We start from the raw sequence: 23,688 nt of genomic DNA on the forward strand, positions 1-23,688 counted from the left end.
AGATCGATTATCCCTCCATCTATTCACCCTTTCATGCATTCAGGAAAGGTTCAGTGAATGCCTCTCGTGTGCCAAACATTATATTAGATGCTGGGGATACAGCAGTGAAGGGGACACAAAATTCTTGCCTTCATGGAGCTTCCATGCCCATTAGAAGAAGAGAAAATAAGTAAACAAATGTAATTACAGAATACAAAAAGTGTTGTGAAGGAAATGATCAGGTCACTGGGTGAGATACATATTAGATTAGATTACTGCTAAGGGAAGACTACTAAGGACTTGATGTTTAAACAGACACAATAGAGAAGGAACTAGCAGGAGAAAGGCATTTCAGATAGCCTGGACAAAAAAGCACAAAGCCAAAAAGGAGACTGACAGGCACCAACCAAAAGTTAAGTGTGAATGGAGTACAGTGAGTCTGGGGGAATGTAACTCATTTGAGTATTTACTCAGGGGTCTGATTTAACAGGAGGGGCAACTGAGCCCATGGAATAATGAGGTGCACTGTGAGAATATTTAACGATACTTGTGGGATAAATTCCTCACCCACAAATCTCCAAATAATTTTACATTCACGGACATAATATTAATTACAATGTGCACACATATTAGAAAGTTTATAGTACTGGTACACATTTGAAAGAATGACTACTTTTTTTCATAGATCAGTAATTCTCAGTAACTTTCTCATATAATTAAAAAAAAATCATCTCTCCTCTCCCCAAAATTTCATATACCTCTAATTTAGTCAGAATACTTTTCTTAGTCTCCCTCCTGAAATCTGCCCCCTAAAGCAGAATTCCCTCCAGTTGGAGGGAATAATAACCCTCTCGCGGAATTGGCAGACTCCGAGGCTGCTGGCAACATTCCTTTTCTTTCTTTCTTTCTTTCTTTTTTTTTTTTTGGTCACTTTAAAAATGGGGCAGGAAATCAGATTTGGAAGGAGTGGAGCAGAAATTACTGCCCGATGGAAAAAATACTCTACTGCTTTTACCCCTGCTTCCATCTTTGAGGATTTTAAAGGTAAGCGTTGGCTTGGCTGAGTGCCACCATCAACACCAGGCCATAGGCACTCACATTCATAGGCACTAATGTGATACAGTCCCTCCCGAGGGGGACCATCAGGAGGCTGTCTGTTGAGGTGCTGTACAGCTCCGCTCCTCTCATCATCCATAAGGCGGGGATTAGATGTTGTGACAAAGAACGTAAATTCTCTAAAGTGTCAGGATTGTGAGAGCACCGTCCAGAACTAAAGAACTTGCAGCAGATGGCACCACCTGTGCCAGACTAACCGCAGTGACAAAACTTCCTTCCCAGAGTCGGTGGGGATTGGGGGAAGTGGGCTGTGGTCGGCAGGGGATGGGGGCCGGTGGTGGGGGTGGGGAGCTCTGCTCTGGTACACTAATATATTAGGGAGCGGGGAATTTATGCCAGTGGGCATAACTAACTTTCTTAATGTAGAACAACTGTGGACATGCTCCAGTTACCTTCATGCCTTAAAAAATGTAACAGCTTCACAAGTCCAAAAGCAAATGCCACTGTCCCAGACTGGGTAGCCTATGTGCGTGGCTGCTGAGCCCCTAGCACACAGCACGGTCCAGGGGCCTTGTTCTCAGATATATTCTAATGAGGATACACTGCAAAGTATTTATGAATTTTAATGACTTTATCTCTCAGTCATTTTTGTTGTTGCTGCTTCACCTTCTTTTGGGTTGGCCAAAAAGTTCGTTAGAGTTTTCCTATAAGATGGTACAGAAAATCCAAACAAGCTTTGTGGCCAACCGAATATTTTGTTTTACGTTAAATAAGCAAGCCAATTTCAAAATTATTTAACAAAAGATCTGGTAAGTGAATCCTAAAAGCTAAATTGTCCCCTATTTCTCAGAAGTACCTTATTCGGCAAGTCAAATGCAAATTATAGCAATTACTGTCAATTTTTCCATTTACTTTAAAATTATGTTTTAATAAATAAGTTCTTTCCACACATATTCCCTGTGGTTATTAGATTTTATATACTTACTTTAATGCAATAAGAGATGCAATTATCCTCATAGTGTTTGCAACATCTATGCCTTGGTCCATGCTTACATCTGAAAACAAACCAAAGGAATAGAAAAAGTTAAATTGTGTGTGTATGTACATGTGTGTATGTCTGTGTGTGGATCTGCTTAAAACTCTCTATCCAAAAAAGGAAAAAACATTATCAACTCATTTCTAAATGTGTACATCTTTTGATTTCCTGGGACATACAGAAGCAAAGATAACAGATTTTTTTTTTCCCTTTGCTGCTCACCATTTGACACACTGTAAAATACTCAACTGCAGTCAAAATACTTAAATGTGGAACAGAAAGCCATGTTGGTAAATATTTGTGACTAGATATGAAAAATATGTATATGTTATCTCTATACTCTGCCAAATCTTTTGGAAGTTTTAGATTGCTCATTGTAGCATATAACGGTCATAAATCATCCATGAAGTCAGGACTTGAGCAAAAATCATAATGAGAATGCACTCAGGTTACAGGAATTTATACTTAATTATATTTGAGAGAAAACATCTGTGAAAGAAACCTGATACAGTATTAGAATTTAAAATTCCATTTTAAAAATAAATATAGAAATAGATCCTGTGGGAATTCAAAGTAGGTTATTTGTGATTTAATTGTAAACCACTTAGTCCTCTGGTGTTTAATAAACATTTCTGCTGGGAAGACTACTGTTCAAGACACTTATTTTAGTTATTTGGTATGTCGATTTCAGGATTATTTATTCACTTGAGGCATAAAGAAGTAAGTAGAATGCCTAGCGTGGGCTTAACTTTCTCTCTCTCTCTCTCTTTAAAGAGTTCATGTCCCCAAATAAGCAGTCTTTATAACTCTTTCAGACCACAGTGAACTAAATATCTTCATGGTTGGAACACATTCACTCTTTCTTGTTTATAAGGACAACTTGTAGAGTGATACTCTGGCTTTCTAATTCCATTTGCAAACTATCAAGGCCTTCTCCGAAATCCAGAGCTGCACTGCAGCTGGAGCGCACAGGCAGCCTTTCCGAGTCAAGAGCAACAGCGGTATTCCTTCTGTATTAGAGTGATATGACGTATCTGGTCTCGCCAAGCTGCTGAGTGATTAAAGCGAGGGGCCTGAAAAGGGGTGAATTGGAGAAGCGCTGCCTTATGTAAACCATCACTCTCCAAACTTCTAGGTATGTGGACACGTCTAAGTGTCCTCTTCAAAGGCATCTCTCAGCATGGCCACCAGAACTACAGAGAGACTGTTCAACTCTCTTTGTTAGTGAACTAACATTCCGATAGCAACTACACTGTCACTCATTCTTTCCTAGCCTTTCATTAAAACGGCTTCCCACGTGCCGCACCACCCACCTCCTACATGATCTGCTCTGCCACCATCTTGCAGCTGCTTTCACACCAACAGACTCACTGAGGCTGTCCTGACAAGTTCTGCCATGACTGGATCAGCTCTGATAGCCAAGGCTTCGTCCACCCACAGCACACATTCTCTGCATTCGCCTGTGACTCTTGTTGACCTGGTTCCCATTAACGGGGTTCCCTATCACAATTAAGTTCACTACCACAATTGGACTTCCCTGGTGGCTCAGATGGTAAAGCATCTGTCTCCAGTGCGGGAGACCTGGGTTCCATCCCTGGGGCGGGAAGATCCGCTGGAGAAGGAAATGGCAATCCACTCCAGTACTATTGCCTGGAAAATCCCATGGAGAGAGGAGCCTGGTAGGCTACAGTCCATGGGGTCGCAAAGAGTCGAACACAGAACACGACTGAGCGACTTCACTTTCACCACAATTATTCCTGCCGTCTACTATCCCTTTCTTTCCTATTACCTTCTTCCGCTGTGTATGCTAAAATGGAGACAAAGTCTTTTACATTCATTGAAAATTCTGAGTACCCACTCTGTGCTCCTGCATGTGAAGAAAGTCTTATGTTATTTCATTTAATGCACGCAATACTCCTTAATAGAGGTTATTAGCCCCAGCTAACTGATGAGGACCTCGGAGTACAGAGTGATTAAATCACTTTGTTTAAAGTCCTAAGGCCAGGAGGAGCAAAATGAGTCAAACACAGGTCTTCAGATTTCTTAAAGGGGGTCCACGTCCTGTAATTGATCCCCTACCTTTCTATATTGCCTTTTCATTCTACACTGTCTAAAATATCACTACAAGATTATTTTTATTGGCTGATATTCCAATTTTAAACCATTAAATGTATTTTCTAAAATACCTTAAATATTTGAAATGTAACTGAAGATGTGTTTGTATGAAATATACATTTCTTTGTATAATGTACAGATAAAGATTTTATTTCCAAAGCTCTAGAAAGTTCCACTCTTGCAACATATCTTTTACCTAAGGTTTGTTCCTCATTATTCCTATATCTACCTACATCTTTCAGAACTTTTCCTTTCCACACTTGGCACATTTGATTCAGTTCAGTCACTCAGTCACTCTTTGTGACCCCATGGACTGCAGCATACCAGGCTTCACTGCCCATCACCGACTCCCGGAGTTCACTCAAACTCATGACCATTGAGTCGGTGATGCCCTCCAACCATCTCATCCTCTGTCGTCCCCTTCTCCTCCCAGCATCAGGGTCTTTGCAAATGAGTCAGTTCTTCACATCAGGTGGCCTAAGTATTGGTATTTCAGCTTCAACATCAGTCTTTCCAATGAACACCCAGGACTGATCTCCTTTAGGATCTCCTTGCAGTCCATGGGACTCTCAAGAGTCTTCTCCAACACCACAGTTCAAAAGCACCAATTCTTCAGTGCTCAGCTTTCTTTATAGTCCAACTCTCACATCCACACATGACTACTGAAAAAACCATAGCTTTGATTAGACGGACTTTTGTTGGCAAAGTAATGTCTCTGCTTTTTAATAAGCTGTCTAGGTTGGTCATAGCTTTTCTTCCAAGGAGCAAGCGTCTTTTAATTTCATGACTGCAGTCACCATCTGCAGTGATTTTGGAGCCCAGAAAAATAAAGCCTATCATTGTTTCTACTGTTTCCCCATCTATTTGCCATGAAGTGATTGGACCGGATGCCATGATCTTAGTTTTCTGAATGTTGAGTTTCAAACCAACTTTTCCCCTCTTCTCTTTCACTTTCATCAGTTCTTCTTCGCTTTCTGCCATAAGGGTGGTGTCATCTGCATGTCTGAGGTTATTGATATTTCTCCCGGCAATCCTGTTTCCAGCTTGTGCTTCATCCAGCCCAGCATTTCGCATGATGTACTCTGCATATAAGTTAAATAAGCAGGGTGACAATATATAGCCTTGACGTACTCCTTTCCTGATCTGGAACCAGTCTGCTGTTCCCTCTCCAGTTCTAACTGTTGCTTCTTGACCTCCATACAGATTTCTCAGGAGACAGGTCAGGTGGCCTGGTATTCCCATCTCTTTCAAAATTTTCCACAGTTTGTTGTGATACACATAGTCAAAGATTTTGGCATAGTCAATAAAGCAAAAGTAGATGTTTTTCTGGAACTCTATTGCTTTTTCGATGATCCAGCGGATGTTGGCAATTTGATCTCTGGTTCCTCTGCCTTTTCTAAATAAAGATTGAACATCTGGAAGTTCATGGTTCATGTACTATTGAAGCCTAGTTTGGAGAAATTTGAGCATTACTTTGCTATGGTGTGAGATGAGTGCAATTGTGTGGTAGTTAGAACATTCTTTGGCATTGCCTTTCTTTGGGATTGGAATGAAAACTGACCTTTTTCAGCCCTGTGTCCACTGCTGAGTTTTCCAGATCTGCTGACATATTGAGTGCAACACTTTCACAGCATCATCTTGTAGGATTTGAAATAGCTCAACTGGAATTCCATCACCTCCACTAGCTTTGTTCATATCAAATATTAATCTGTTTCCTAAAGTTCCCTATTCTAGCCTCCTGCAACTCTGCTTAGTTTGAAATAGGAAAGGATTTCAATTGCATGTAAATCTATTTTAAAGGCATATAATGGTCTATAGTCCTGCCAGAAATAATAAATACACTCTCTCGCCATCCTGTGCCTTTTTATAAAACTCTATGCACAGTTTCTGGTATAAAAAAAAATTCATTACTTGAAAACAAAAAGACAACTTTGGCATGGCAAAAATATCATATAAAACAGTGACAAAATGTGCTAAAATATCAAGATAAAGAACTCACATTGAATCCACAAGCTTCCTGACTAGAGCAACTATATTCATTCCTCTTGGTTTTTCCTCACGTTTCTCAGCCTTTTGTTCCACTTTTGCATAGGCTGCCTCTGGTGAACAAGAATGTGTGGGAATTTCTTCCTTCCCAACAATGAACCTAAAGAAAAGAACACAATGGGAGGCATTTTTTCACCTTAAAAAAAAAAAAATCAATGAGAAAATAAACTGATTTTGTTTATATACAAATACACTGTGAACAGAATCTTATCATCATTTGAAATAATATTTTCTGCAACTTATATAAAATCTAATCATCTTTTTAAAAATAGCCTTTTGCAATCTGAATACTCAGAAACTGCTAACAGCTATTTAACAAATGCAGCATCTAAAAATCAAATTAACCAAGTGAATACAGCAGGCACCTGGATGAAGCACCTTTTAACTAAGGTCACTGCCTTTTTTAAGGTATTATGCACCTTAAACTTTTTTCAAACAGAAAAGCAGATGAACTATTAACTTGGATCTACTAATGAGTGACAAAATTTCTATTTTTTTTCTCTAAAATGTACTAACAGCTACAATTGAATGCATTTCTCCTCTTTTACTCTAAATTTATATCTAATGTCACTGTGAGTCACAAAACAGCTATAATACAGTCGATGGTCATCTACACACACACGAGAAACAGAGGGAAGTAAAGATGAGAAACAGAAGGTGTTAAGATTCTGCGTCTTCCCCATATTATTTCATTAGAAAATCTTAAATTTGATGTCATTCTAATCTACTTATTTCTCTTGGGAAAAAAACCTAATATCTAGGAGAAGACATCATTCTTGTCTCATGAGACCTGGACTATATTTTTCCAAAGACAGTACAAAGAAAACATGACCAACCATTAGATCTCACTCACTGTATCCCTTATTGGAGTTTTCATCTTTGTTCTTTGTACCATCACCAAAAGAGGTGCTGCTCTTACAAAGAATAACTAAGCGTTCCTTAGTCAACTGTGCCTGCTGAACTTTCAGAAAACATCACAAAATAGAGATAAAACAGGAGATCGGTAACACTACACTAACATTCTGGAACATGTGGGCTATGACAAATTTAAATATTCTTAGGTTTGCGAAAATGGTTCCTATCAACAAGGGCAACCCATCTCCTTAAGACAAACTTAAAACATCTAGTTTATCAAATTATAAGGAGCATGCAATGGGATTGTTTGCCACCAGGGGGCAGCTGTGCCTCCTTGGTAACTGCTTGGTAAAGTGTGAATGGAGAGTTTAGGATCTGTACTATTGCTCTTTAAGAAGACAAAACTGTGCTAAAACAGATACAATGTCATCTCTCATACCTTTCATAACACTGTCGCTATTTTGGCCAAGACTGACCATTCAAAGTAGAGCTCACTTCCTTGGAGACGCTGCCCCTGCTGCAAGCCTCCTTTCTCTATGCTCTCACAGCCCAGGGAACCCCTTCTTTACTATTCTATCCAGTGTCTGGCATAGTGCGGGGCATGTAGTACTTAGTTAATACACAGTGAATGAATATAAGTATTCAATCTGAGCATTTATGACTATACGGCAGGCACAGTGCTGAGTACCTTACAAATATATCATTGAACCCTCACAGCAACACTATGAAGTAGGTACCATAATTCCCATGACTTAGTTAACATGAAAAAGGCATCCTGCTACAGCCAAAAGTAACTGCAATTATTTGGACTTGCGATAATTTGACTCTAACGCCTGGATTCTTAGTCTTCAGGCTTTGTACACTAACTGTGCTTTAAACTATAAGGAATCTGGCTTCGTCTCCTTTCAGAAGTCTGTTTTCAGAGTTCTGCACTGGCGTTTCTCTCATGGTTCCGTCCTTGACTCTTTCTATTCCCACAACTTCCACTGTTATCTGACAGCACTAGCAAGAGTTAATAACCATCTTTCCAGAATATGTTCCTATAATACAGAGAAAATGTTAAGTGCAAATAGTCCAAGTCAGTCCTTCATTATAAGCAGATTTGAAGAAAACACATACAAATATCAGGCACATTGTGAGCTATTGCAAGAATTCTGGGAGTCTAAAGAAAGACTCAGGAATAAGGTAAAGTTTTCTTCTAGGAAAACCAACTTTTGATTTTGTTACCAACTTTCAGTTTAACAAAGAATTCGATACACCAGTGCAACAACAATAAAGATATTTTCTAATAAGTTTCATGATCTTTAATGAAACATATGACACAAAGAAATTGCTGCTGTGTGTTATGATTCAGTTATTGTTACCAAAGAATTTCCACAACCAAAATATTCCATTCAATATTATAGAAAGTTTAATTTCCTAACATGTGTGAAAATGCTTGATGATCTATAAAATTCAATGCTAACCAACATCTTTACAGTATTGACTATGTGTCAATTACTGTGATAAAAGATGAACTACCAGGTGAAAAGAAGAGGCCAGTGACTCTAGTGAAGCTTTTAATCCAAAATGTGTTTGAAAACGCATGAGTTCTGCCCCAACAAAGCCCAAAATCTGGTGCCACACAATTAAGGACTTAGTTTTCCAGTAATTGTTCACGTGAAGCTTTGTCTTTCTAAGCTCTTTGAACAGAGAGTTCTTGTAATCTTCTTTAACACCCTATAGTATAAGGCACACAATAGGCCCCCCAAATAGTGACTGACCGATGGACTTACTTTTAGGAGGAAAATTAATAAATTACTCTGTTAGTGAAATGTCCACAAAGCCACTTTTGTAACTTTTAAAATTACTTGCAACTTAAAAGTGGAGTCATAAATAAATATGTACAATGACATTACATTAAGAGAAAAGGCTAACTTGTAAATTCTCTAACCACAAAGGTATAGAGAAGATGGAACTTACCTAAGTGCAGAGAACGTAAATCCTTTCAAACCATCTTTGCACCTAAAACAACAAAAATTTACAATAATAAAATGGTAACTTATTTTGAAATATAAAGCAGCAGTATTAAATAGCTATTAAAAATTTTCCTGAAAATGATTTTCTGTTAAGGTGAAATTCTTTTAGGACAGTGACCTGAACAGTACAAATGGTCAAACAAACAAGCCACCTAACACAAAATGATTAAAATGATAACGCCTCCCCACGTCATCCTAACACAATTTAAAGCTCAATTCTCAGATTTGTAGGCTGAAGGGAGATTTACATTAAATCTTCTGTGGCATCCATGTGGACTTAAAGGAAGGCTGTGAGTGGAGTATTCTTCATTCTACCCAATCCTGGGGGAGCAATTTGTTGTGAAGAAAAAGGCCACATACACCCGCTGGGTGTGTTTTATATACAGGTCATTTCAGGGTCCTGACTCCTCTTATTAATGCAGTGAGTGCAGAAGCTTCACATTTAGTTCAACAGTTGTAACTTCTGAGTAAGCCCAACCGGAACAGATAACGCAGCATGAGGAACGCGGGTGGAGAAGAGCACAGAGAGAAGACTGCAAATATCACTGAGCGTTTACCACTGCTGGACACTGTTTGCAGCCCTTTACATGTGCTGTCTCACTCAGTTATATCATAATTCTATAATCAGGTGTATCTCCATGTCACAGATGCGCAGAGGCCCCCAACATGCAGCAATCTCCCAGAGGTCACAAAATAGATAGTAGTCAGAATTCATCTGACTTAAAAGTCACGGTTTTCTCTTACACCTCTTCCTAAAACAATGTATTCCTTTTAATTGGGGAAGACCCAAGCTACATGGCAATCAAAGGCAGGGGAGAAGGGAAGATTCTCTCATTGGTAAAAAGTATTTAAACAAGGTTTTAAAATAGGGGCCTTACTATATACTGGTCTTAATGGTCTGCTCCACTGTGGGCGTCACCAAGTTACCAGAGAGTCTTTGTGTTTCTGGTATTAAAATTCCTTGGAGAAACTACAGATTGGTCATATAATGATTCTCTAACATATATTACTATTAGACACTGGGTATTCGCAGACAAAAGGCATAGTCTTAAATCTAATTGGGCAGTTCTATCTGTATGCCTTTCATATGAAAGGTCACAAAGGAAATGAACAAAAATAGAAGAAATCTGTCTCGAAATTTTTAAATATACATTTTTATTGGAGGACATTATAGAATCTCAGGGAAAAAACTTAATCCATGTGCACTGAGATGTTTTAAAGAATTAAGAATTCAATTAAGCACTATAATCCACTTTGTGGTCATGTTAACAGTAAGAATGTAACCAGAGAATTTAGCTAACATACTATATAAGTATCTACCCTGTACAGAATGAGGGTAAAGGCAAAATAATTCATATGTTAAGCTAAAAATGTGCATGGGAAAATTACAGCATTAAAATTCTTCCAGTTATCTGTTTTCATCTGAAGAAAGTGTTTCTCAGTCATTTAAAACCCATAATTGAGTAATTTCTACATAGATGGGGTGGTGAGGAGGTAGGCTGGGAGTCTATTGACTGGAAAACAGAGAGCAACAGATTGATTAGATTATGTACAACTGGGAACAAATTTTGGTGTTGGTATGTTATTGTTAAAGGATAGCCATTTGTCTTTGTGCAATGCTAAATAAAGGATTCTGACAACTTGGTCTAGTCAGGATTGCATTATTTGTGACCTTAAACAATAAATCTAACTGCAGACCAAACATCAAAAAGTAGCTTTCAAATATAAAAGGGCATCCACAAATGAATTTGCAATTTCATTATGATGGAAGTTTGGTTCTTTCAGCAGAACCCTGTGGGAAGCACTTCATATTGATAAAGTCTTAGCATGGATTCAAAAGGGGCTATTCTTCTTTCCATTCATGTGTATAAGGTCTCTTAATGTAATTGAGGGTCAGATGTCTATGTCAAAAGGACAAAAAAGTAATTATTCCCAGAAAAAGAATGTTTAAAACAGCAATACTGGCCTGCATTCTGACATCAAAAGTATCTTCTGAGCCCTAACCTAACGTTGAAACACTATAGAAATCTGTGTTAAATGTAAAAAGTATGATATAAACATAAAGATTTATACAAAAGAGATCTCATTAAAAGGTGCCTCACTATGAGATGGATCTGGTTATTATAATGTAAATCAAATCACATTCTTCATTCAGATATCAGGGCTGGTAGATTTATTCCACAGACACTACTATGCAGTGCCTACTATGTGCAAGCTCCGGTTTAGGCTTTAAGGATCTAACAGTGGACAATACAGGGTCTCTGCTTTCCTACCACTGGCATTTTAGACAGGGGAAGGGAGAGGATTTTTAAAACTAAGCATGTCATGTGGTGATGACTACCATGGCAAAAAGCAAAGCAGGAAAAGGGGAGAAACAGTACCAGCCTGGGCCTTTTGTGTTTGTTTTTAACCCAGTGTGGTCAGGAAGTAGGCTTCCCTGGTGGCTCAGAAGGTAAAGAATCCACCTGCAAGGCAGGAGACCTGGGTTCAATCCCTAGAAGATCCCCTGGAGGGGGGAACGGCTGCCCACTCCAGTATTCTTGCCGGAGAACTGTGGCCCGGAAGGGCCTCTCTGAGGAGCTGGAATCTGGTAATTTGATCAGAACCTTACTGAACTGAGGGAAGGGCATTTCAGTTTGAAGGACGAGGACTCTACATGGTGTGTAAGGAGAACAGCCAGGGTTTAAGCTGGAGCGAAGCGGTGGTTGGAGATTAGGTCCCGGTATCGGTGGTAGGAAATGAGGGGGCGAGTGGTCTGCAGTTCCTGCAGGCACGGCAGGCGTGGTAAGGCCTCGGGCAGGTTCTCCGAAGAGGAATGAAAAGAGCTGTCTTAAATTCTAAGATAACAGACTGGCTGCTGGTTGGAAAACAGACTACAGGAGGGCAAGGGTACAATCTCCTCCTAATTAGGAGGAGAACGGTGCCTGCGGCTGGACCAGGCTGCAGTGGCAGACATGGACAGGAATGTCTCTGAATGCATTTCAAGACAGAGTGGGCAGAATTTCTAGATGGTTTAAATGAATGTGGGGTATGATAGAGAATTTACAAATTATTAAAATATTTCTGGTTTGAGCAAATGGAAGGATAAAATATCCATTTACTGAAGTGAGGAAGACTATTAGAGAAACAGATTTTGAAGAGAAAAATCAAAGTTCTGTTTCAGACGAGTTAAGTTTGAGACGCATGTGAGCTGTAAATGGAAATGTTCGGGAAGCAAGCAGCTGGGTATGCAGATTTGAGTTCAAGGGAGAGGTCTCATCTAGGAATTAAGTATCAATAAAGAAAATAAGAAAATGAGCATTTTTTATTCCTCCATAACTTGTAATGCAGAAAATCTCTTTCATAAAAGAAAAACAAAAATTCATTTCACTAATAAAACCATTCTCTAATACAAAGTCATTCTAAATTTTTTCATTTTTTGAGTGGGCATAAAAAGAATGCATTTAACTCATGTATACACAAATTCTCCTATTAAAGTTTGTGCAAATGGCATAAATAACTGAATCTACAGTTACTAAATCTCTACAATTGCAAGGTTCTGTGCTACCTATGATATAAAACAAAGCCAGGAGACAAAGAGGGGAAAAGAATTTGCAGCATTATATCAAACAACTTAGCTGATATCAACTAATCATAGAGGGTCAGGTTGGAATTGCATGCTATATATAAGAAAGAATTAAGAAGTTTGATATTATTGTTATTGGAATACTACTTTTGGTAAAATATTAATAGGAGGGAATCCACAAAGACAATTTTTTTTTGATTATAAATGCAAGTGTTGGTAAAAGAAACAGCTCTGCCCAGAAAGAGTCTTTATTTCATTCTTAACTTCCATGAAATTACTTCCATGAGATAATGGAAATGTCTCATGATATCTGGGATATATTTTTTTGAGATACGAAATATACTTCATTACAACATTGTACCAGCAGAGGTCACTAGTAAACCATTTTTGGAAGAATTTCTAGCTCTGATGTGATTTCACAAACACTTTGTTGCACATTTTCCTTTAAAAGCAAATTCATTGGCATGCAAAATATTACTTCTGAAAAAATTTTAGTTAAACTGCATTAAGTTCCCACAAGTAAATATCAGTAACATGAGACTTTTAGTGACAGGCGATACTCATGTTCCTATTATTCCACACAGGCATAAAATCTCTAAGAACATCCTAACATTTGGCACCAACATGGAAAGTAAATGTGCTGTTTTATTATGTGCTTTCTAGTCACCTGGAAACACTGAGAACTGTTTTGCATTTTGACTCCTACAATTTTTTGTCTAGTCAGTTTTCATTTATTCAGTTAGATACAATAGACATAAAAGATACACTTTTATAAATCTCCTCTTAAACATTTCTAAAGCAGTGCATGATGCAATGGAACAGAAACTAGTCATAAGCTGCCTGTCAACCTACAGCAAATCACGGAGGGCGCCTTCTGAAAGAGGGCTGGAAGGAAATGACTGCCAGAATGGCTCCTTAAATGATCTCCAATTCGGAAGTTTTATCACTTATTACCATTTTATTTACTGCTACTGTTATTATTTAAAATAATGATGGAAAATAAATGAATTATTCTAAATCATTTATAAATAATGATTTTGCCATCAAGAATTAAAAAGAAATAAAATATACGTACAAATCCGTGAATTTATTTTGAGATTACTTGCTGCTACTAATATTATTACATTTGCTTATTGCTTATAAAATTTACACACGGAACTTACTCCTACAAAGACTGAAAGATACCTTCTCTTTTTTTAACTGTAAGATTACAAGACCAACTACTGCCATAATACATATATGGTATAGAAAGACCTGTAAGAAACACTGCTAAGTAAAAGAAGTAATTCTATAATCTCAATGATAGAAGGTTACATTTTTGATATATTAAGCATCAATGCTAAAATATTATCAATGATAAAACATAAAATGTTGTTTCTGTATACATATAGAATGTTATAGAAAGTGAGCAAAAGTATACACCCCAAACAGTCACTAGCAGGCTACCTACTGAAGTGTGTGTTTAGCCTCTCAGCTGTGTCCAACGCTTTGCAACCCCATGGACTGTGGCCTGCCAGGCTCTGCTGTCCATGGGACTTTTTTCCATGCAAGAATACTGGAGTGGGTTGCCATTTCCTCCTCCAGGGCATGGGTTAAAAGACATGAAGAAAAAATATAACCTTTTACTCTCTATATTCATATATCATTTAAATTTTCTATAAGTATACATTTATATATTATTTGTATAGTTTGTTTAATTAAAAACATCAATATCTGAACATTTAGGAACAGATTAAACACTGTAAAAGTTATTTGTCTCTATTTCACCAACACCTTGGCAGAGAATGTGAAAGTCAGTCAACTTCACTAATTAATACTGCTATAAAAGTTTTGCTAGAAGGCAAAAAAATTAATAACTAAAACAAATGATGTAGAAAGAATTTTCTGAAATTATGATCCCAAAGAACATGGATAACTAGGGGACTACAATGACAAAAAAAGAAACACTGAGTAAGTATCATGTCAGAGTTCTTTTGTTCTTTTTTTACTCATTGAATTGATTAGAAGGAAACTCACATATTGGTTAAACATTATAGCATCTCTTTTTATTCACTGAACATTTACCAGGCATCTAACATACAGAAGACACTGTGCTGCAGATCATTTGAGTAATGCAAAGATAAATTATATACTACCTCATATCATTAAAAAAGGCATCTGCAAAGTTATATATATCTTTGTCAAATAAATGAAAATAATCTTAAAGTTCTGATACAATTTCTTGTATCAACAGTGCTAAGAACTTGATTACTTTATTTCGACTTTATGAGTTGAGCTTCAAATTTCTTTAGTCCTGCATTTTCTCTCCTTAAATTGTTTGATTTGAGAAAAGCAGCAGGGCTCTTCTTTCACTTATGATGGGATTATGTCCCAATATACCCATCCTAAGCTGAAAGTGAACGAAGAGAGTGAAAAAAAACTCAACATTCAGAAAACTAAGATCATGGCATCCGGTCCCATCATTTCATGGCAAATAGATGGGGAAACAATGGAAACAGTGACAGACTATTTTGGCGGGCTCCAAAATCACGGCAGATGGTGATTGCAGCCATGAAATTAAAAGACACTTGCTCCTTGGAAGAAAAGCTATGACCAACCTAGGTAGCATATTAAAAAGCAGAGACATTACTTTGACAACAAAGGTCTGTCTAGTCAAAGCTATGGTTTGTTTTTCCAGTGGTCATGTATGCATGTGAGAGTTGGACTGTAAAGAAAGCTGAGCGCCAAAGAATTGATGCTTTTGAACTGTGGTGCTGGAGAAGACTCTCAAGAGTCCCTTGGACTGCAAGGAGATCCAACCAGTCCATCGTCAAGGAGATCAGTCCTGAGTATTCACTGGAAGGACTGATGCGAAGAACTGACTCATTGGAAAAGACCCTGATGCTGGGAAATACTGAAAGCAGGAGGAGAAGGAGACAACAGAGGATGAGATGGTTGGATGGCATCACCGACTCGATGGACATGAGTTTGAGTGAACTCTGGGAGTTGGTCATGGACAGGACTTGTGTGCTGCACTCCATGGGGTCGCAAAGAGTCAGACATGACTGAGCGACTGAACTGAACTGAAACTATAATTTAGTAAATGAAACTGGATCAACAACTATAGATTTTGATTGATATCTGTTTATCATAAGAATATCAGAAAAACTGAGATGGGATTATTTAAAGATTTTATTTTAGCTTTGTTTTTAAAAAATCTTCAGTGTTCTAATTACATATGTACACTCCAACAGGTTAAATCAATCATTTCAATTTACTACTCGGAATCTGGGATGTGCAATTAAGATACACTACTTTGCTTAAATATACACAACAGGTTTTTTCCTCTTAGGTCTACTATTATTTTAAGAATAAAACAGATTCAGAGAGTTTGGTTTCAGCCAGCATACGGCACTTAATATGAGAAAACAAAATAACAGATATTATGGACCTACTTTAAGAAAGCTCATACACAAAAATCTTAAATTGGAACAGCAACAGATGAAGAAATTTGTGGAAGATTATTTTGTTTGTTCGTGAACACACAAACATAGACCTTCCAAACAATTTTTAACTGTTTTCTTTAAAAGTGATTTTCCCCACTGCATTAAAAATATTATTTTTGATTTTGGTAAATGTTTTACAGTACATTTATTTCACATAGAATGGAACACTGGTGCTTAGCTTTGTTCTCAATAACCTAAGAAAAGTTGGTGAAGCAAGGCAGCAGTTATGGGTAATCAAGTGTGATTGTAAGTCCCCAGATGATTATTGTGTACTTTTTTCTAGTATGTCTTGAATATAAATTGGAAACATTTGGATTCAAAATTACAGTAACAACTCCAATAGAATCATATTTCTTCTTAAACTTGGGAGAGGCTGGAACTGTTTTTGCTTTAAAATCTAAACTAAGGAAGGTCATGCTCCAAGCCTTCTTCAATTGCTAAGAAACCAAGAATCACCTTCAGACTGTTTCTAAAAGAAATGTTAATTAGGATGAATCGCCTTCTCAAAATGAACTAGTAATCACAATACTTGTTGCTGTTCATTTCAATCCTGTCCAGCTCTGTGCGACCCCATAGACTGCAGCACACCAGGTTTCCCTGACCTTCAGTATCTCCTGGAGTTTGCTCAAATTCACGTCCATTGGACTGCAAGGAGATCAAACCAGCCAATCCTAAAGGAAATCAACCCTGAATATTCATCAGAAGGACTGATGCTGAAGTTGAAGCTCCAATACTCTGGCCACCTAATGGGAAGAGCTGACTCACTGAAAAAGACCCTGATGCTGGGAAAGATTGAAGGCAGGAGGAGAAGGGGACGACAGAGGATGAGATGCTTGGACGGCATCACCAACTCGACATGAGTCTGAGCAAGCTCCGGGAGATGGTGAAGGACAGGGATGTTTGGCGTGCTGCGGTCCATGGGGTCACAAAAAGTCAGACACGACTGAACAACATCAACAATATGTCAATCGAGTATTGCATCAGCTAGTCAAGCTTTAAAATACGTGTATAAGAAGCAGATTTTACTTCCATTGACCTAAACTGTTTGCAGTTCCTAAGGAAATGGCACATGTTTACACTTGCCAAATTAACAATAGGCAAAATCCAAATTTAGGAGCAAAATTGTGTTTTACATAAATCCAGGAAAAACTTGCCAAGCTTCTTAAAATCACAGCATTGCTATGGACAAAAATTATTTACATTAAACAAAAATTCTAACCACAATACTCAACCAAACTATTTTTTAAAGACCTTAAGACTGCCAAGTATTTTCATTTCTTTTCCCCTCCTATAATGGTTGGGAAAAAGATTAAAACAAAGGTTTTCAATGATATTGGATTTCTGAATCAATATTAATTTATTTTCAAGTATACATTGGTATCTATATCATTAAAATAATACAGCAATTGGTTTGCATACTGAACAAAATGAGCAGCTATTTAGGCTATACTTTTTCATGAAATTATGCTTATTTAATATCAAATTTCACATCTAAAATGAAATATGCTTCTTTGAATAATGGAACAAAAACACTATTTTGGAAGCTTTTGGAAAACTACAGTTTTATGATTAACTGAGGACTACAGAGTACCTAACTCTAAAAGAAAAGCCTTCATTTAAAAACTCCAGCTTACTTCATTCATCTCAAAGATGATGGACTTGTGTTACGTATGACAAAATTTGGGCAAGTTAAAATACTGGAATCTTGCTAGACTATAAATGGTACTAGAAAAATGAAATACTGGAACTAAAGTAATCTAAGAGACTTAAACTGTAAGATTATGAAACCAAGGCCTGGGGAGATTAAATGATCTGCCCCCAGACAGATTCTGGTCTAAGACAGCGTCACACACAAGGAAATCTGTTAATATCCCAATAACTCACTCTCTGTGCCTGCTGGGGTCTCACTGGAGAGAAGAAATACCACAGGGAAGATGAGGGACCCTGGGCTGTAGGAGATAAATCACAAATCACCTGGATGGAAGGAGAGAGCAATATTCCTTCAACTAAAATCATGCAAAGACTTTACAAGGGACAGAAGAGCATGGATAGCGAGGAACCAAAATCCTCCCAGTGAAACGTGATTGGCCTGACTTTGTTCAGGACTCTTTGCTGCCTTCTCTTATCTACCTCCCTTCACAAGAGTGATTTTTTACATAAGTCTCTCCAAAACTTTGAGAACAATCGCAATCGGTATTAAATCTGCCACTGTTAGCAACTTGAATTCCAAAAGCATCTCACTTCCATAAATGAGTACAAAAAACAGGCCTGGAACGAAGCTGTGTTGTGTTTTCTATCATACACCAAATAAGAAATGGGACTTCTGAAAGAGATTCATGAGATTACTTCTCCCTTATCTGTCTCTCGGTAGCAAACTGTATTAGCAGTTACTTTCAGATACGTTTCACACTCTCTCACCTCTCTCATCTTGGTTACCCTGGTCCTTCCACATGCAATCCATTCTTCAACCACCCTCCTTGTTTAAGAGGATTGCTACCAAGTCCAACAGGAATGACCATTTTCCCCACAACTGTATATGACTTTCTCAAACTTCCTTTGCTTTTTGTATATTTTCGGCAGGTTTTACTTGGCTCTCGCTAATGTGACAGCTAGTCAATCTTAAGGGAAATACTGAATACTCATTGGAAGGACTGGTGATGAAGCTCCAGTATTTTTGTCATCTGATGTGAACAGACGACTCACTGGAAAAGTCCCTGATGCTGGGAAAGACTGAGGGCAGAAGGAGAAGACAGCATCAGAGGATGAGATGGCTGGATGGCATCACTGATGCAATGGACATGAACTTGGGCAAACTTTGGGAGATGGTGAGGGACAGGGAGGTCTGGCGTGCTGCAGTCCATGGGATCACAAACAGTCGAACAGAGGAACTGAACAACAACAACAACATGCTACTAATTTCCAAAGTTATCTATTCCATTTTACAAAATTTATGTTTCCACATGGCATTTTGTGTGTCCATATCTCAGAAATCAAAAGCAGTTTATAGAGTTTACGTCTTCAATAATGACACTGGGAAATATTTTGCTTCTTGTTATTACAGCATTTGGGCTTCCTAGGTGGCTTAGTGGCAAAGAATCTGCCTGCCAATGGAGGAGCCTCAGGAGACACATGTTCAATCCCTGGTTCAGGAAGATCCCCTGGAGAAGGGAATGGCAACCCACTCCAGTATTCTTGCCTGGAGAATCCCATGGACAGAGGAGACTGGCAGGCTACAGTCAACGGGGTCACAAAGAGTTGGATACCACTTAGCGATTAAACAACAACAAAACGGCAACATTTACTGTGTAATTAAGGTATCTAGAAACATAAATTAATAGACCACATAATCAGGAAAGGTTAGGTCAGTGATTCTCAAAGCCTGGACCACCTGGAACAGCATCAGCATCAGACTGTAATAATTTGTTAGAAACGGAAATTTTGGTTCACATTGCAGGTCTCCTGAATTCAGAAACTCTTAAGAGTGGGGTCCAAAAACCTGTACATTCTGTATTTTAACAAAACCTCCACATGATTCCAGCGCATGATCAAGCTTGAGAACCATCAGGTCAGGTTATGTTGCAATAATAGAATTTCAACAGTTTGAACAACAAAAGGTTATTTCTTGCTCATGCTAAATATCAAACAAGAGTTGGCTAAGTCTCAACTACATGTCATCTTTATTTTGGACCTTAGGGCGATGGAGAAACATCTATTCAGATCTGCTGAATTGTCAAAGCAGAGAAAAAAAGAATATAGGACACTGTGTTCTGACTCAAAGCTTCTGCTCAAAAGTAAACATAAATCATTTCCACTCATATTTTATTAGCCAAAGCAGCTCTAAGGCCAGGCATGATGTTAATAGGTCAGTGAGTATAATGCTTCCCCAGGGAGAGACAGCAAAGGGTTTTAAACAATAACACAGCCTACCATAACACGCCAAGCATATTACTGTTGAAGATCAATTGTATTTGTTTACTATATTTAACAAAATTCAAGGCGCAATCAATTCCCCTTTCCTCCCAAATCCTACCATCATTTAGTCTTTTACATAATAACTTCAATGTTTCACTTTACATATGATAATTCTTAAAATCTGTTGCTGATTTCAGAAACAGGCTTGTCTACAACATATTAATTAGTATTTTATATATATGCATAAACAAGTGTGTATGCATTCTGAGCTCCTTTTTGTTCTAATTACTAAAGCGTTCAGGAATTTCACATTGTTCAGTTATGTATCCCAAGTGCCTACATCAGTGCATAGCATATAGGCCACTCAATAATTTATGTTGAAAGAAAGAAATCTGTTATCTGAAAACACTACTTTTGAGTAATTATATTTCTAATTGGGTTCATGTTTCTTGGATTCATTTTTTAACAGCAATTCTAAGCTTTTTAAAAATATTTAGTATATAAAAATGTGTTTAAAATCAGCTACCCCATTACATATTAACAACTCCCAGTGTTCAGCCTTAATATAAAATTTTATTAGTTTTTTCACTGATAATTTGGCATGAATTGACACTTAGCCATAAATGTGCATAAACAGGGGTCTAGAAAGGAGTTTCTAATCTTTTCTGAATGAGGAGCTATCTTTTAACACCCAAATGAAATATAACAGTGACGGGAATAATAGGCTATCAAGTCCAAAAGGCAGGAATGGGAATGATGCTATAGACATGTTTATACTGAACTAGAAATTATAACTGAAAAAACAAGGGTTTCCAAAGGAGTGCTAGTGGTAACAATGTAGGAGGTGCAAGAGATACAGGTTCAATCCCTGGGCCGGGAAGATCCCCTGGAGATGGCCATCTGCTCCAGTATTCTTGCCTGGGAAATCCCATGGACAGAGAAGCCTGGCGGGCTGCAGTCCGTGGGATGGCAAAGAGCTGGACATGACTGAGCGACTGAGCACAGAGGTGAGACTATAAAGTTCACAGGTCGGGGCATTATCCACACTCATTCACACAGTTAAACATTTCACCAATATTTACTCTAAGTCGACTATGTACCAGATAGGTTGTCAAGTGCTGGGGACAGCCAGTGTCCGTGTTCTCCAGGAGCTCACGACCCAGAGGGGTATACACATAAGCGACAAGGCCTACTGCATTGTAGAGAGCACTTTAATATGCAGCACCCAGTGCTCAAGGAGCACAAAGGAGGGCTGTCGAAGCCCGGCTTGGTCATGGCAGGCTACCCAGAAGGGAAGAGGCATTTAAGACAGTACATCCAGGCAGAAGAGGAGGAGGAAGACAGCCGAGAGGGACAACCTATGTGAGACTTAGGCAAGGGAGAACACTGGGTGTGCTGGGACTGAGGAGGCTTAACGTGAGTGCCAGTGGAGATAAGCAAACAATAGAGAAGGGCTTGGCACAGGCCAAACGTGTCAAAAATGAGTTTGAGGGATTTCCCTGGTGGTCCAGTGGTTAAGACTCCAAGCTCCCAATGCAGGGGGCTTGGACTGATCCCTGGTCAGGGAACCAGATCCCACACACTGCAACTGGGAGTTCGCACGTCACAGCTAAAGACTCCACACGCCACAGCAAAGACTGAGGATCCCACATGCCACAGCCAGGACCGAGCTGGTGCAGGCAGATCAATTAATTCTAAATAATGAGTTTGACAGGGGCTCTGTGTCAACCTAGAGGGGTGAAATGGCGAGGGAGATGGGAGGGAGGTCCAAAGGGAGGGGACATATGTATACCTGTGGCACATTCATGTTGAGGTTTGACAGAAAACAACAAAATTCTGTGAAGCAATTATCCTTCAATAAAAAATAAATTAATGAAAAATAAAAATGAGTTTGAACTTTACCTCTAAGGCAAAAGGCCCGAAGTCCCAGAAAAGTGAAAGTGGCTCAGTTGTGTTTGATTCTTTGTGACCCCATGGACTATACAGTCTATGGAATTCTCCAGACCAGAATACTGGAGTGGGTAGCCTTTCCCCTCTCCAGGGGATCTTCCCAACCCAGGAATCAAACCCACGTCTCCTGCATTGCAGATGGACTCTTTACCAACTGAGCTACCAGGGAAGACATGACCAGATTTGTGTTTAACAAAGATATTCCAAGTGTAGCTTTCATGACTTACTATTGAATCCCATCTCGTTGCTTATTTTTAAACTGCAATCTCACTTAATAGCATTTGTTTGAACTTTCTAAATATCAACTTAGAAACTGAATTCTGTTGAAAGCAACTGATATTAAAGCCATCTAAAGTTATACTGCTCTTTAAGATAACAGATTAAATTACACATCAACTTTAAGACATTTTAATACATTCTGACAGATTAACAAATTGGTTTTAAAATGACTCTTTTCAAAATTAAATCGGGCCAAGAAGTATCGAACTTTAAGATATTATAAAATTCAAGTAATTAATACCAGCTAAAAGCCAAAAAAAAAAACCCCTCTATTTATTGCTTTGCAATCAGGAATTCATCTAGACTATCTCTGCCAAAGAAAGTAACCTCATTTGCAGAATCCATAATGTATCTCTAGATATTGCGCTGTCTGCATACAATTAATAAAGTCACAGAATTTATTTACTATTGGGAACAGAGAAGGATGCTGAAAACCAAGACTGCCAATAAGGCACATCAGATTGAAGAGTTATATATCTTTGTGTAATTAACGCCCCATCCAGTTCTCTTGTTACTGTGCTTTTCTTCCCAGTCCACTCCTAACTCTGAACAATCAAACACTCGTAAGTTTTCCTGCCATCGGCTGCAGTTTATTCAAACTTCTCTCGCAGGTTACAGGAAAACTCTGTTGTTTTCGAAGTGCTCTCAGTTTTTATGAACAGGTTCCTTCACAAAGGTCCCTTCTATGAGGATGACATCAGAAATCTTAAGTTTGATGACCCTTATCAGCCTTGTAGTTCTAATTCTGTGGATCTTTTTGTGGCAGAGTTGGGCAGGGGGAAGGAAGATTAGGGTACTGGTTACAGGAATAACCTGATATTTTTGAAAACTGTAGAAAAAGATGTTCGATTTTTCCTTCAAGCTTTATAAGAAGTAAAATTCTACCAAGGTAGAAAATGAGAATAAAAAGGTTTTATCAAACTTTTGGAAAAACCAAGTTTTTTGAATATACACATAAAATGTGACAACAGATTTATATGCAAACAGTCACACTTATCTTAAAAACAAAACAAAATCCTCTCTAACCAGCCTAAACTAGGAACAGGGAAGAATTAAAGGTCATCCAAAACTATTGGGAAGGCCCATATTCTTTCAAAGGCTTCCACTGTAAAATACAGTTCAGTAAACAAAAACAAAGCCATCTGGAAAGTATTTCTTAGATATCGATCCTGTGACATTGATAATTTCGAAATGCAGGAGAAAGAAAACACAGCTACTCCTACTTGGCCAATGTTCCATTTACTTTATCAGAGCCAACAACGTTAATGACTTAGAACGGTCTTAGGGTTATCATGAATTTCGGTCTTAAGGTTATCATGAATTCCAACAGAAAAGACCAGTCATCCACAAATAGGTCAGTAGATAAATATGGCCTGATATACTGAGAGGTTA

At 38.2% G+C, this 23,688-nt stretch overlaps 1 protein-coding gene across 1 annotated transcript in view; it reads right to left on the reverse strand.

Moving 5' to 3' along the window:
- Positions 1 to 23,688, reverse strand: part of TMEM135 (transmembrane protein 135) — a 265,707-nt gene that overhangs the window by 15,188 nt on the left and 226,831 nt on the right. The window contains exons 7-9 of the mRNA XM_040255497.1: positions 9,050 to 9,091; positions 6,186 to 6,332; positions 2,021 to 2,090 (exon numbers count right to left, since the gene is read on the reverse strand). Of these exons, the coding sequence (XP_040111431.1) occupies positions 2,021 to 2,090; positions 6,186 to 6,332; positions 9,050 to 9,091 (259 nt within the window). The remainder of the gene's footprint in view (positions 1 to 2,020; positions 2,091 to 6,185; positions 6,333 to 9,049; positions 9,092 to 23,688) is intronic.

The sequence above is a fragment of the Oryx dammah genome, unplaced genomic scaffold (genome assembly GCF_014754425.2).
Source record: "Oryx dammah isolate SB20612 unplaced genomic scaffold, SCBI_Odam_1.1 HiC_scaffold_15, whole genome shotgun sequence".
Taxonomy (NCBI): Eukaryota; Metazoa; Chordata; class Mammalia; order Artiodactyla; family Bovidae; genus Oryx; species Oryx dammah.